At 45.4% G+C, this 12,547-nt stretch overlaps 1 protein-coding gene and 2 pseudogenes across 1 annotated transcript; 2 read left to right on the top strand and 1 right to left on the bottom strand.

The window, feature by feature from the left end:
* The first annotated feature begins 1,070 nt into the window (after positions 1-1,070).
* On the top strand, positions 1,071-1,913 carry LOC123145893 (uncharacterized). Its single transcript, XM_044565407.1, has 2 exons — positions 1,071-1,241; positions 1,469-1,913. Exons 1-2 carry the CDS (start codon positions 1,094-1,096, stop codon positions 1,621-1,623), a joined length of 303 nt encoding a protein of 100 aa, XP_044421342.1. The 5' UTR covers positions 1,071-1,093; the 3' UTR covers positions 1,624-1,913.
* Positions 1,914-5,027: 3,114 nt separating this feature from the next.
* On the top strand, positions 5,028-6,690 carry LOC123141996 (probable transcription factor At3g04930; annotated as a pseudogene).
* A 974-nt stretch (positions 6,691-7,664) lies between these two features.
* On the bottom strand, positions 7,665-11,280 carry LOC123142702 (uncharacterized; annotated as a pseudogene).
* Positions 11,281-12,547: the final 1,267 nt, after the last annotated feature.

The raw sequence follows: 12,547 nt of genomic DNA, 5'->3' as shown, positions 1-12,547 counted from the left end.
TCGATGACAGGGGCCGGGTTGTAGGGTTGACATCTCTGTTGTTTGAGTGATCTTGGTTCACCCGCATTAGATTATGATAAAGTTATAAATCTCTGTTGTTTGCCTAATTGCGTTAACTATGCAACTTCGAACATACATTGCCCAAAGGAATCTGATATCGTGAAGTACCACTACCACTAATCCTAGCGCAATACATGGTGTCTATGAGTCTATCAATAGAATGGAGAATTGTGGGTTGAACATAACAACCAAAATAGTGTATGTATTACTTAGTTGTGAATATGGTAAAATGGTAGCATATGTTTGATTTGCATACTATTGTACTAAATATGCGTTTTGACCTGGACAAATTATGCATCATACATCTCATTTGTCAAATCTACAGTTCTACAATTTGATATTGTTCTATAATTGCTAAGTTTCGCTATCACGGTATTCTTTTTTTCTTCTGGTTTAACCTGTTCGCCTCGCTGTGTTCTCTAATCTCTGCTGGTCCTCCCTGATAACTAATGTGGTGATAGGATGCTGCTTCATATGTCGCTGTTTCTCTTCAAAATCACTTCTTAATCACATGTAGTCATATGGATGATCACATACTTGATAAGAAATTTATTCTCTAGAATAGACCTCATGAACAAATAGAACTTCCACTTCCTTTGAAAGCCAAAATACACAATAGTGGTAACACACAATTTTAGCTCACCCTTCATTCTTCTGGAGCATGAATGTTGGATATTAGTTTGTAGTGTGTTACTGTAAATCTGAATTGATTAGCTGCTGTAAAATTTTCTTAGTTTATGTGCTAAGCAAATAGATTTGTACTCATTATAATCCATGAGAAATCAAATCAGAGCACAAATCTATTTGCATTTACTATCCAATCAGGCAGCTGATGTTACATTTTTAAAACGATATCACATCTGCCAAATACCTTTTTGTTTTTGCATTGTATTCTTGGAATTTCTTGGGAAGGAAAAGGTATTTAGGTACAAATAATTTCAGGAAGCAAAGTGCTCTGAAGTCTGAACAACTGAACCTCTTGTCAACTCCAGGAAATTAGCTGAGCCTTCTATCACCAAATAAAAGGGTTGTGATGTCGCTACGACAGCTGCTGGGATGGTCGGATGGAGAGGTAATGCGGCCGGAGTCAAAGCCCTGCTCGCGACTGATGCGCCACACTGCTGGTATCTTCTCAGTTGGTGGTGGTCTTGCTTTCTGGGTGCTTTGCCGCCTTCACTATGGTAATCCTTCCTGGCCATCCACATATTTTCCGTTTCAATATCTGCTCTATTCTTCATGTGTATATTTGTTAATATCACCGCCAAGGTTGTGAATACCACTGTTCCCTGTCCACATATTAGTACGAGTGTGGATCTTTTCTTTAGCAGTAGTTTTGGCCTTTCGGGTGTTGGTCCTTCGAAGCAATTCAAAACTGAAAATATTTTGCTGACCCTGTTTCATTATCTAGGTCCAAGGATAACGGTTCCAAGGAGTCTTAGGTGGGCATCCTGTGGAGCGATAGGCACGAGCGCGACGGCAGCCATGCTTGTGCGGCTCTTCAGCCCGGAGTGTGAACCGCAGAACATAGCAGCTTTTGACAGACCTGAATACAAGCCTGCATAGTGTCATGAAAATCCAGTGCCAGGTCTACCAAGCCATATGCGAGTTTTCTGATTCGGCCCTTGGTATCTGCCTTGCAAGATGTTTATGCATAAATGTACCTCCCCTGAAATTGGACACTTCTATGTTCCCTACACTCTGGCCGCTGTTATTTTGTTCCGAAACTAGGAACTTTTTACATCAAATTTGGAGCTGGTACCTTTTGCATCAAATTTGGTTTCCGTTGCTCGTGAAGTGAGGTAGTGATGTATTGCTGGACACATTTTGAATGCTGATAAGTTACACTTTGTTAACCTGATGGCTTCCGTGAGATACATAAACATACTCCAATTTGACCCGATGACCTGATGGCTCCGCACAAGCATGGCTGCCGTCGCGCTCGTGCCTACCGCTCCACAGGATGACCACCTGAGACTCCTTGTAACCATTATCCTTGGACCTAGATAATGAAACAGGGTCAACAAAATACTTTCAGTTTTGAATTGTTTCGAAGGACCAACACCCGAAAGGCCAAAACTACTGCTAAAGAAAAGATCCAAACTACACTCGTACTAATATGTGGACAGGGAACAATGATATTCACAACCTTGACGGTGATATTAATAAATATACGCATGAAGAATAGAGCAAATATTGAAACAGAAAATATGTGGATGGCCAGGAAGGATTACCACTGTGAAGGCGGCAAAGCACCCAGAAAGCAAGGCCACCACCAACTGAGAAGATACCTGCAGTGTGGCGCATCAGTCCGGAGCAGGGCTTTGACTCCGGCCGCATTACCTCTCCATCCGACCATCCCAGCAGCTGTCGTAGCGACATCACAACCCTTTTATTTGGTGATAGAAGGCTCTACCAGTTTCCTGGAGTTGACAAAAGATTCGGCTATTCAGACTTCAGAGCACTTTGCTTCCTGAAATTATTTGTAGCTAAATACCTTTTCCTTCCCAGGAAATTCCAAGAATACAATGCAAAAAGGAAAAGGTACTTGGCATATGTGATATCGTTTTAAAAATGTAACATTAGCTGACTGATTGGATAGTAAATTCAAATAGATTTTTGCTCTTATTTGATTTCCCATGGATTATAATGAGTACAAATCTATTTGCTTAGCACATAAACTAAGAGAATTTCACAGCAGCTAATCAATTCAGATTTACAGTAACACACTACAAACTAACATCCAACATTAATGCTCCAGAAGAATGAAGGGTGAGCTAAAATTGTGTGTTACCACTGTTGTGTATTTTGGCCTTCAAAGGAAGTGGAAGTTCTACTTGTTCCTGAGGTCTATTCTAGAGAATAAATTTCTTACCAAATATGTGATCATCCATACGACTACATGTGATTAAGAAGTGATTTTGAAGAGAAACAGCATCGTATCACCACATTAGTTATCAGGGAGGACTAGTAGAGATTAGAGAACACAGCGAGGCGAACAGGTTAAAGCAGAAGAAAAAAGAATACCGTGATAGCGAAAATTGGCAATTATAGAACAATATCAAATTGTAGAACTGTAGATTTGACAAATGAGATGTATGATGCATAATTTGTCCTGGTCAAAACACATATTTAGTACAATAGTATGCAAATCGAAGACATTTTGCCTTTTTACCATATTCACAACTAAGTAATACCTACACTATTTTGGTTGTTATGTTCAACCCACAATTCTCCATTCTATTGATAGACTCATAGACACCATGTATTGCGCTAGGATTAGTGGTAGTGGTACTTCACGATGTCGGATTCCTTTGGGCACTGTATGTTGGAAGTTGCATAGTTAACGCGATTAGGCAAACAACAGAGATTTATAACTTTATCATAATCTAATGCGGGTGAACCAAGATCACTGAAACAACAGAGATGTCAACCCTACAACCTGGCCCCTGCCATCGACATGCCAAGACCACCCACCCACCAGATATTCGTCCTATTGCCCGAGTGAGATATTCACGCACTAACACAACAAGCAGGGGTGGACTTCAAGCGGGGCGTGAGGTTTCAGTTGACCCCCCCCCCCCCCCCCCAACAGTGCCATGGAAGAACAAGCAGCTATCGGGAAAGCAATTAAATCAATGTGCAACAAACTTATGGATCGACCAGGATATCTCAAAGAAAAAAGAAAATTTTGGATTCAGTAGTTCGCTTTACAGAACAAAATACCACCTAGAACACTCCAAGCAAGCTACCGAGGCTTCAATAATAGCAGAAGGAAACAGCCTGGATGTTTCTCCTCTTGCATTATGAGTAGGCGTGTGCATATGATAAATAATACAGTAATTAAAGTGAGGAACCAAACTTGCAAACAAAAACTATGTCAATTTTTGTTATGCTGAGAGCAAATACCATATTTATCGCACTAGTTAAAAGTGATGAATGATACAGAGATTCTTAGTGCAAAAACAAATCAACATTTAACAAGTATTGCAACGATCCTAGTCTATAGGACAGATGACAGCAAACAAACAAAAGATGAATCCCGGATAGCTTAATATAATTGTGCAATGAGACTATATGCAAATAACAATCAGCAAGACCACGAAAGTGATGAACTAAAGCATAACTTTCAGCAGTACACTCGTACATTTGAGTGGATTTTGGAAACAAAAAAAAAGCAGATTCCAACGTCTATGGCAGTGTTAAATTTGCCTCTCAAATCCAAGGGCTACATCAAATTGGGAATAAAAACCCAGGGTCAAGAAGTAAGCGCTTATGCTATTCCCAAAAGTAAACATGGCTGGACTGCACAATTGTTACTATAATAATGTGAACACAATGCCTACTGACCAGCAAAGTACTCCTTATCAGTACAAGAGCAGCACAGTATATTAATCTCCTCATCTTTTATCTCCGTAGCGATTGGGGGTCTTGGGGAAACTACCGTTGATAGAAGCCAAGTGACGAGACGGCGGGGCACGCGTCGACGTGCTCGACGCCCCGATCGGCCGCAGCGGATATAGCGCCTGGCGCCCGGCAATGACGGATCGGAGGACGCGGTGGGCGGCACGACGGAGCGACCTAGTTCTCTTCTCCTCTGTTTGTGCTCAGCCCGTCGCTCCTCGCTGGCTGACTGGCTCGAACCTGGGCCCTGCTGCTCTCTACGTGTTGACGTGGGCTATTGGACTGGATTCTCATTCACACATGGGACCATTTCACCGCAGACCCAGGGGCCATGCACTCCATTATTCCTTCCCAACGACGTCACGCTTCCCCCGCCTCATTCCTCCGTAGGTACCTCAGCAGTCACGTGGCTAATCCTGGATCGGACGCGACACGCTCCCAGCTAGGTCCAGTGTATTTCTACTGGGATCCACGCGTCAGCGGGGCAACGGACCCCAAAAGGCAGCCGCTCCGCTCGAGAAAAAAAGGAAAGAAAGCGTAGCCACTCCTCCTGCCCGCCAGGTCCTCCTATCCGCCGTATCCGGTTCCCGATTCGACTGCACCCGAACCCCTAATCCCCCTCCCACCACTATGGTCGATGACCCCGCCTCCGCCGCACCCTCACGCTCCTCCTCCTCCTCCGCCGACCAAGACGAGGAGGGCACCGACAGCGACGCCTCCAACAACTCCCACCTACCCGCTGCCCAGGAGACCCCGCTTCCCGACTGCCCGACCCCGCCTCCTTCAGCCCCCGCTGTCGCTGCCTTCCCCGAACCAGCCGGTCCAGTTCCGCCGCCTCCGCCGAGTGCCGCGGTGGCGGCGGAGGACTCGAGGCGGCTGTTCCAGCGGCTATGCACGGACGAGGAGGAGCTGCTCATCCTGCTGGAGTTCACGTCGCGCCGGGGCACCGCCTTCGCGTCGCACCAGTACGACACGGGCCCCTTCTACGAGGAGATCCGCCGGAAGCTCTCCTTCGACTTCTCCAAGAACTAGCTCATCGAGAAGCTGCACCGCCTCAAGAAGAAGTATCGCGTCTGCGCCACTCGCTTGGCCGCGCAGGGCGCCGCCTTCGCCTTCAAGAGCTCGCACGAGGGCGCCATCTACGATGTCGCGCGCCACATCTGGTGCCCGGCTTTCAAGCGCCACGGCGCCGGGGGCGATGCCTCGGACGAGGACGACATCAACCCCGCAGAAGCAGCATCAGTCGCAGCAGCAACCGCCGCCGCCGCGGCGGCTGCCTCCACAGAGCCGCCTGCTGCGGTCGAGGAGGGTGGCGGCGGAGGTGTGTCTGCGCACACCCCTCGGGGCAGGGGCTCGCGGCGTGGAAGGAAGAGGACGGCGCAGGAGATTGAGGCGCCCACATTCCCTGCAACGCCTGCTCCGATGTTGACCGATGCAGCTCATGAGCCAGCTATCGCGGCGTTCGAGAGTTCCGTGCCGGTGATTGCACAACCACCTTCAGTGCCGGCAGCACCATTGCCTCCTTATCCGCTGACAGCCAATGGCCCCACTGAAGCTGATGTCCGAAGCATCCTGTCACCGCTGCTGCTGAAGGAGCTCATCAACTCGGTTGCTGTTCCTGGGCAGACCGGACTAGGATTGGGCTTGGGCATGGGATTCGGGGGCTTGGACTGAGCCCTCGGGTGCCCGGTGATGAGAAGTGGAGGCAGCAGCAGATTCTTGAGCTGGAGGTCTACCTCAAGAGGCTTGAGCTTGTCCGGGAGCAGGTCATGACGCTGCTACAAGAACTCGGGTCATCAGGAAGTTGATTACCTTATATTGTGCTGTAAAACTCTCCGATTCGGAGGTAACATTTTTCTTTAAAGAGTAGTGAGTATTTGTTTACTGTCAATGCGGCATTGGAAAAGGCATACATACAGAGTTGGTGGTGTTCTTCTCATTATAGGCTTGCCCACTTGGGTCGCTTAGTTGCATGTAGTTGTCATCATAAGTTTAGAGATGAACTTTGATCTGTAGATGGGATGATGAACAAAGTTTGTTATCACTTGTAGCTCACATTATTCTCTGATGTGATCAGTCGTATAAGAAATGCAGTGAAGGGTTTTGAATCTGGAGATTTACGGCCCGCAAGTCATAATTCTACACTAGATCATGATTGGCACGCTTTGCTGCGCCCGTCCATTTTCCCAATAGAGTGGTAATTCCTATTTTCTGTGAATTTTTTTCTGAATCTACACTAATATTTATCATTTTATATACACTCTCTGATCCAAAAAAAAGTGTTTTGGCTTTAGTTCCAACTCTGAACTAAAGCCAAAACACTTTTTTTTGGATCAAAGGGAGTAACTACCATCTTGCATATTTTTCGTGTCATATTGACCATCCTCTTAGTTCCATGTCTAGTAAGTCTTTTCTAGCATCTCATTAATTGGATCATGAATGTGCCAAGAGGTGTTCGTACACGGAAAGGGAAAACAAATGGCGCTCCATGAAACTAATGACTATACTAATCTTGACAGAGCTTCTCAGCAATACACGTAAAAAAAAATAGTGTGGCATCCTTACAAAGTCCTATTTTCTCTTACTTACATATATACAAGTGATATCGGCAATACAATTAAAGGATAGAGTATCTGGTGCGACTAAAGCAGATGGATTAATCAAGGACATGTGGAAGTTGCAATGCTCTCAGTGGATGGATGAGCTCCTTCAAACGTTGGTGCATTGGATACTCCCAATGCTTGGCCCCTGTATATTTGTATAGGAAAAACGATAGGTGGAAGTACTACATATACGGAACCAAATTGCAACCATGACCATTCTGTTTAGAACTTTAGATCAACACAAATGTTGTATAAATAAAAGTCCAAGACACTACAAATACTATTTGGTGAGCCATGTGGCCTCACTTGATCATGTACATTACAAACTTAATTAACTATACAGAAACTATGCAAAGATGAGCATACATTATTCTTACCAAGGAAGAAGCTACAAAATCAATGTCAACATTAGTTGGCTCCGTGCATGTACAGAAATCACCGACACTTATGGTCACAGCAGTATCAATCTCTCATCAAATTTGATGAACAAGGAGAAAACATATGTGAGGACTAAACTGTACTAAATTAAAGATGCAACATAAAGCGTAATATTGTGATAATTTTGTACACATCCAGATAAGATGCAGCAATGCCCTATGCTCATGACAAACCGCTGTAGAGGTTCCGAATAAGACAAGCATATACAGAAGGAGGATCCATCTGGCAAGAAAGCACATAAAATGTAAGCGCTTTTTATTCCAAAAGAAAATGCACGGAATATATAATTCTAGAAATGGAAGGACCATACAATTTGAACAACCATTCATCTAAGTACCTCAAGAATTAAGGGTATGTTTATTCCACATACTAATGTAAGAAGAAAAAGATGACACCTAGAAATTCTTTATTCCAAATCATAATGCTAATAATTTGGCATATCATTATTGTACTGCAAGATGAAGCAACAAAGTAGAGTAATCATGGTCGTTCCACCCTTGTCTATCAATGTCAAACTCCAAACACACATGATACACCGGGCCCCAAAACTGAGTATTATCCATTTTATACATGCCAGCTAGTTTTATTAGGTAAGGAAGTTTAGCATACTAATAATTGGTTGCATTCAAATTTCTAAAATCAAAATATTTACCTATAACAAATTAATGTTCCATCAAGTAGATGGCTCAAAAGTTCTCCAAATGCTCGCTTTGACCTACTACTCTAAAAGTAGATAAGTCAAAACACAGTTGCATGGATCACCTATTAGTTCATCCATATACTCAGGAGATGTATATCAAGTCTTGCACTAAACTAAATTTACCGAAACAATACACATTTAATAGCAAAGGAGATGCTAACTTTTTTGTCTAATTCTTATGGTTGTTCTGGTAGAAGCTAGTCATATATTTATAATTAGTCATCTACCACAAAAAAACGTCATATATCACTAACCTATTGTCCTGTTTGCCAAATTATAAACACAACACATGCAAAAGGCAGTAATCTGAACTGGAAATAAATTGATGGACCTGTCTCTGAAACAACTTGTAACATGAAGTGGCAAACTGTAACAACATATGGACCGCTCAAAGCATCCACAAAAGTGCATATTCATAATGAAAATCACAACTCGTATCAAACCAAATGAAGCGGTGACAGCACCACAGTGGTAGACAAGGAGAAGCAAAGCAACAGACCTGAATGTGAACTCTCGCAGCTCTTGTGCCTCTTGGATATTGTACATCAAACATAAGTCCTGCAGGAGTCAAAACACATTTGTGTTCAAAGTAGGAACACCTTCTGAGCAATTCGAATACAGATATTCCAACAGTCGTACCTCTATAGCAGCCATGATCCCAGTTCTGGGTCAGGCACACCTTCCAAGCAATTCCAAATTCCAATACAGAAATTCCAAACAAACAGGCACAACCCCTGAAACAAGCAACAGTAAGTCAGCTGGGCTTGATATGGGAACATCTACGGTATCACATGGACGAAGAAGGATCGCTAACTAACACAGAACAAAGCAGCGAACATGGTTGACAAACATCAAGAGGTCGCGATGGAAGGCAGAGGGGGTATAGCTCCATTTTGCCTTTCAGATTGTACAAAGTGGTCACCTGATTGATAGAAAAAAAAATCAATGAGGGTAAGATTGGTCACATCTCATGCATAATCTCTTAGTAGTATGTGCATGTAGGAGTGACAAAATAAACAAGAATATTTAAAGGAGAAAAAAATAGTAGCAACTATTTCTTCAGAGAAAGAAGTGATCGCTTGAGTAAATGAACACGTTGTATTAGACACGGCCATGCTTATGGATCGAACACCATGAAAGAATAAAATACCGTAAGACACACAGCGAGCCGGCCGTCCTTCCGGTGTGCCGGGGAGAGTCGACGTAGTCTGCCTGGGGCGCATCAGTGCCAGACATAGGATGTTGCGTGCTTGAACAGCTCCACGGGCTCGACCACCGACCCCAAAAAACCAACCTAATCCAAGGCAACAGAATAACAAAATAATACCATTAGCTAGACAATTCTTCAAATTGACTTGAACCAAATAATTTGGGATCTTTATGGATGCGCTATCAGTTCGAAGTTTGAGCCCAAAGGTACGGAACGGACACAAAAAGAGGCAGGAAATTACTGCATATGTGTAGCTCGGTGAGGAAATCCAGTGCATGGAATTGGAATCAGTGGAGGGTGAGCCGCACACACCTGCGTAGAGCTGGGGATAGGTCACCGCTCTGGTTCTGTTGCTCTGCCTCTCTCCTCGCTCAAGGAGAAGTTGGGATGGGATGGGCCCAACGGTGACGGGTCCTCCTCCGGCACGGTGGAGCAGACCAGACCATTGCCGATTGAGAAAAGGGGCGGGGTTGGGAGAAGCATCGGACGTCGTCACGGTGAATGACCTGCGAGCCGGTGGCGGCGGCGGACCTTGGATCCGCCGAGAGGTTGGCGGTATTACTTGACATAATGCGAAACAGATTGGTGTACGTAGGATATCTGACGGCTAGAAACCCTCTGATCACGAAAACGGACGGCCGAAATCGCAAATCGCTGTGAGGGCAGGGATTAGATGCGGTTATACTGTCCTTAATTTGTAATGACAAAAGAATGAGAAGAGAGATGAAACTGAAAACAGTAATAGTAATACATGTGCTGCCTGGAACACGCCGAATCAATGATCCTTCAAACTCGTGTGATTTTGTTTTACCAATGCATCCATCTTCTGTGGTAGTTCTCCTGTCATCCAGTTTGAGTCAATTCTGTTTGGATTAAGCCGTTGACAGACTGCACACTGCACACTGCACACATTTTAAATAAGTTCCTTTTGATCGCCCTTTCGCATAGGCGGAATGAACTTTGAACCACCAATATAAATTCACAAGGTAGCCATCAATATCTACAAATAGAAATGCTGGCCGACATGGGCTTTTATTATACTTATACACTACTACTAGTATAGACAGACTGAAGCATCAAACCGGAAGTAAGCCGTCATGTCACAGAGGAAAAGGAATCATCACTGTACGAAAAGAGAACTCCAACGACACGGCCATACACACTCCTGCAGAATCTTACTCCTCTTGCACGAGGGACGACGATGAACCCACCGGCTTACTGGATGCCGCATTCTCCTCCGCCTCCGCCTCCGCGTGACCGCTCCTCATAGCAGGCGTATCCCAGTGGCGGCGGGCCGTAGCCGTAGCCATTGCTGTAGTAGTGGCAGCTGGGCAGGCCGCAGGGGCTGGAGTAGCAGCCCGGCGTGCAGCGGTACGACGGTGTCCCCTTCTCGCAGTCGTCGCAGCACGGCTCCTTGCAAGCCTTCTCGCACTTCTCCTTCCAGGCCTTCTCGCAGGCCTCCTAGCAGGGGCTCTTCTTCTCCTTGGGCTTGTCGTCGTCCATGCTGACGACGGTCGCGGCGAAGCACGACTTCCTGAGCTTCTGCACGACGCGCACCGGGTCGACGGGTGCCTACCACCGTAAGCGTGCACTTGTCCTGGTCAATGTCCATGGACTTGATCCCTGGAAGTTACACATTTGGTAAAGAAGAAGATAGTGTGGGTTGGAACTTGGAAGGAAGATAGGTACCCTCGAGCTTGGCAACAATTGACATGATCTTGCTCTTGCACTTCTCGCCGATGAGATCAGCTCTGATCACGATCTTCTGCAGGTCATTCAAATGTGAAAACACAAGCATTAAGTACAAGTGTACACCTTTAGACATGTAAGCGAAACGGAAGAACATGATCACTAATTACCTTGGACATTGTGATTTGTGAGCTAGCCGTGAACTTGGGGTGGGCGCAGACTCTTGTGTGTGCAGAGAAAGACGCTTCCTGAAGTTGAAGTTGTGATGCAGAGCCTGTCTGCTTCCAAGCCGTTTATATAAGGTGGCAGTCAACTCTGCAACAGCCATGTTGGCTGGACTGGGGCTTGGTCATACTCCTACGTAGGAGCTCAGTCCTACTATTGCTTGCGTTTAAGCTAATAATACAAGTATAACGAACTCCTTTCTTAATACAAGATGTTGCAATTTGCAGTTAATCCGCGGTTCCTAGAACGCAGTGCCCTTTGTTTCTTTGTGGTTCATCCGTACGTTGGAAGTGTCAAACTCACTGGTTTAATAAGTCCCAACACGTTTGCGTTTCAATCATCAGAAAGATGGACATGCATTCCGTGTATGTAGCCGGAGAAATCAAGGGACGATGCTGCAAGTTGTGTGCAGTGGCAACGATGAGAATCAATCAAATCAACTCATATGCCAATGCACCATTGGCTAGGACTTGGTCATGCTATTCGTTGTACTTCTACTGGTTGAAAGATTGTTTTCTTAATATGGTTGTTGCACTATAGTTCCCGGTTCGAGTTTTGGTCCTTGTTACTCTGCTCCAAACGTTGGATAAGTTCATAAGTGCATAACTAGCAAGAAAAACTCAGTTCTACTGAATAGCAAAAGCAAATGCATATCAGTATCATCTTTTAACTAAGATTCAGCTTAACAAATTTAATACACACTCTTCAAATTTAAACCATCGTTTGGAATGTGGAAGCTAAGGGCACCTCCAATGCCGATCCTCAAACCGCCTATGTATGTCCGGACTATGCGGTCTGCACGTGTTCTGCCATCCAACGCGGTCCTGTGTATCAGTCCGCGTCACCCTCCCCCCCCCCCTCGCAAATTGGAAGCAAATTGGGAGGGGGGGGGGGGGCTTTGCAGGAGTCAAGAGAGCAACCACGTAGAACTCCGACACCCCCGGCCCACTGAATCCTCTCTCCCGGACCCATTTTCTTCCTATCGGGCCCTTTTCCCCTTGCTTTGCATCCTCACCCTCCTCCTCCGCTGTCGCCGCTGTACTTCTCTGGCCGCCACGCAGGCGTTGCCGGACCTCCGCAACCAGTAATGGCGCGCCCGCTCACCTTTTACGACAGGTTCGTCCACCCAGGACCCGTCCATAGACAGGTACACTCCTCATCCCTTGTCGACGACGTCCATGGCGGACACCACGCCCGGTAGGTGTTCTGTCAAATGCCATT

Source organism: Triticum aestivum, chromosome 6D (genome assembly GCF_018294505.1).
Source record: "Triticum aestivum cultivar Chinese Spring chromosome 6D, IWGSC CS RefSeq v2.1, whole genome shotgun sequence".
Lineage (NCBI taxonomy): Eukaryota > Viridiplantae > Streptophyta > Magnoliopsida > Poales > Poaceae > Triticum > Triticum aestivum.
This window is presented reverse-complemented; position numbering and strand designations above follow the sequence as displayed.

Coding starts and splice junctions, on each gene's coding strand:
- LOC123145893 (XM_044565407.1), top strand. CDS start 1,094: ATGTCGCTACGACAGCTGCTGGGATGGTCGGATGGAGAGGTAATGCGG. Junction 1,242..1,468: donor GCTTTGCCGCCTTCACTATG/GTAATCCTTCCT, acceptor TTCATTATCTAG/GTCCAAGGATAACGGTTCCA.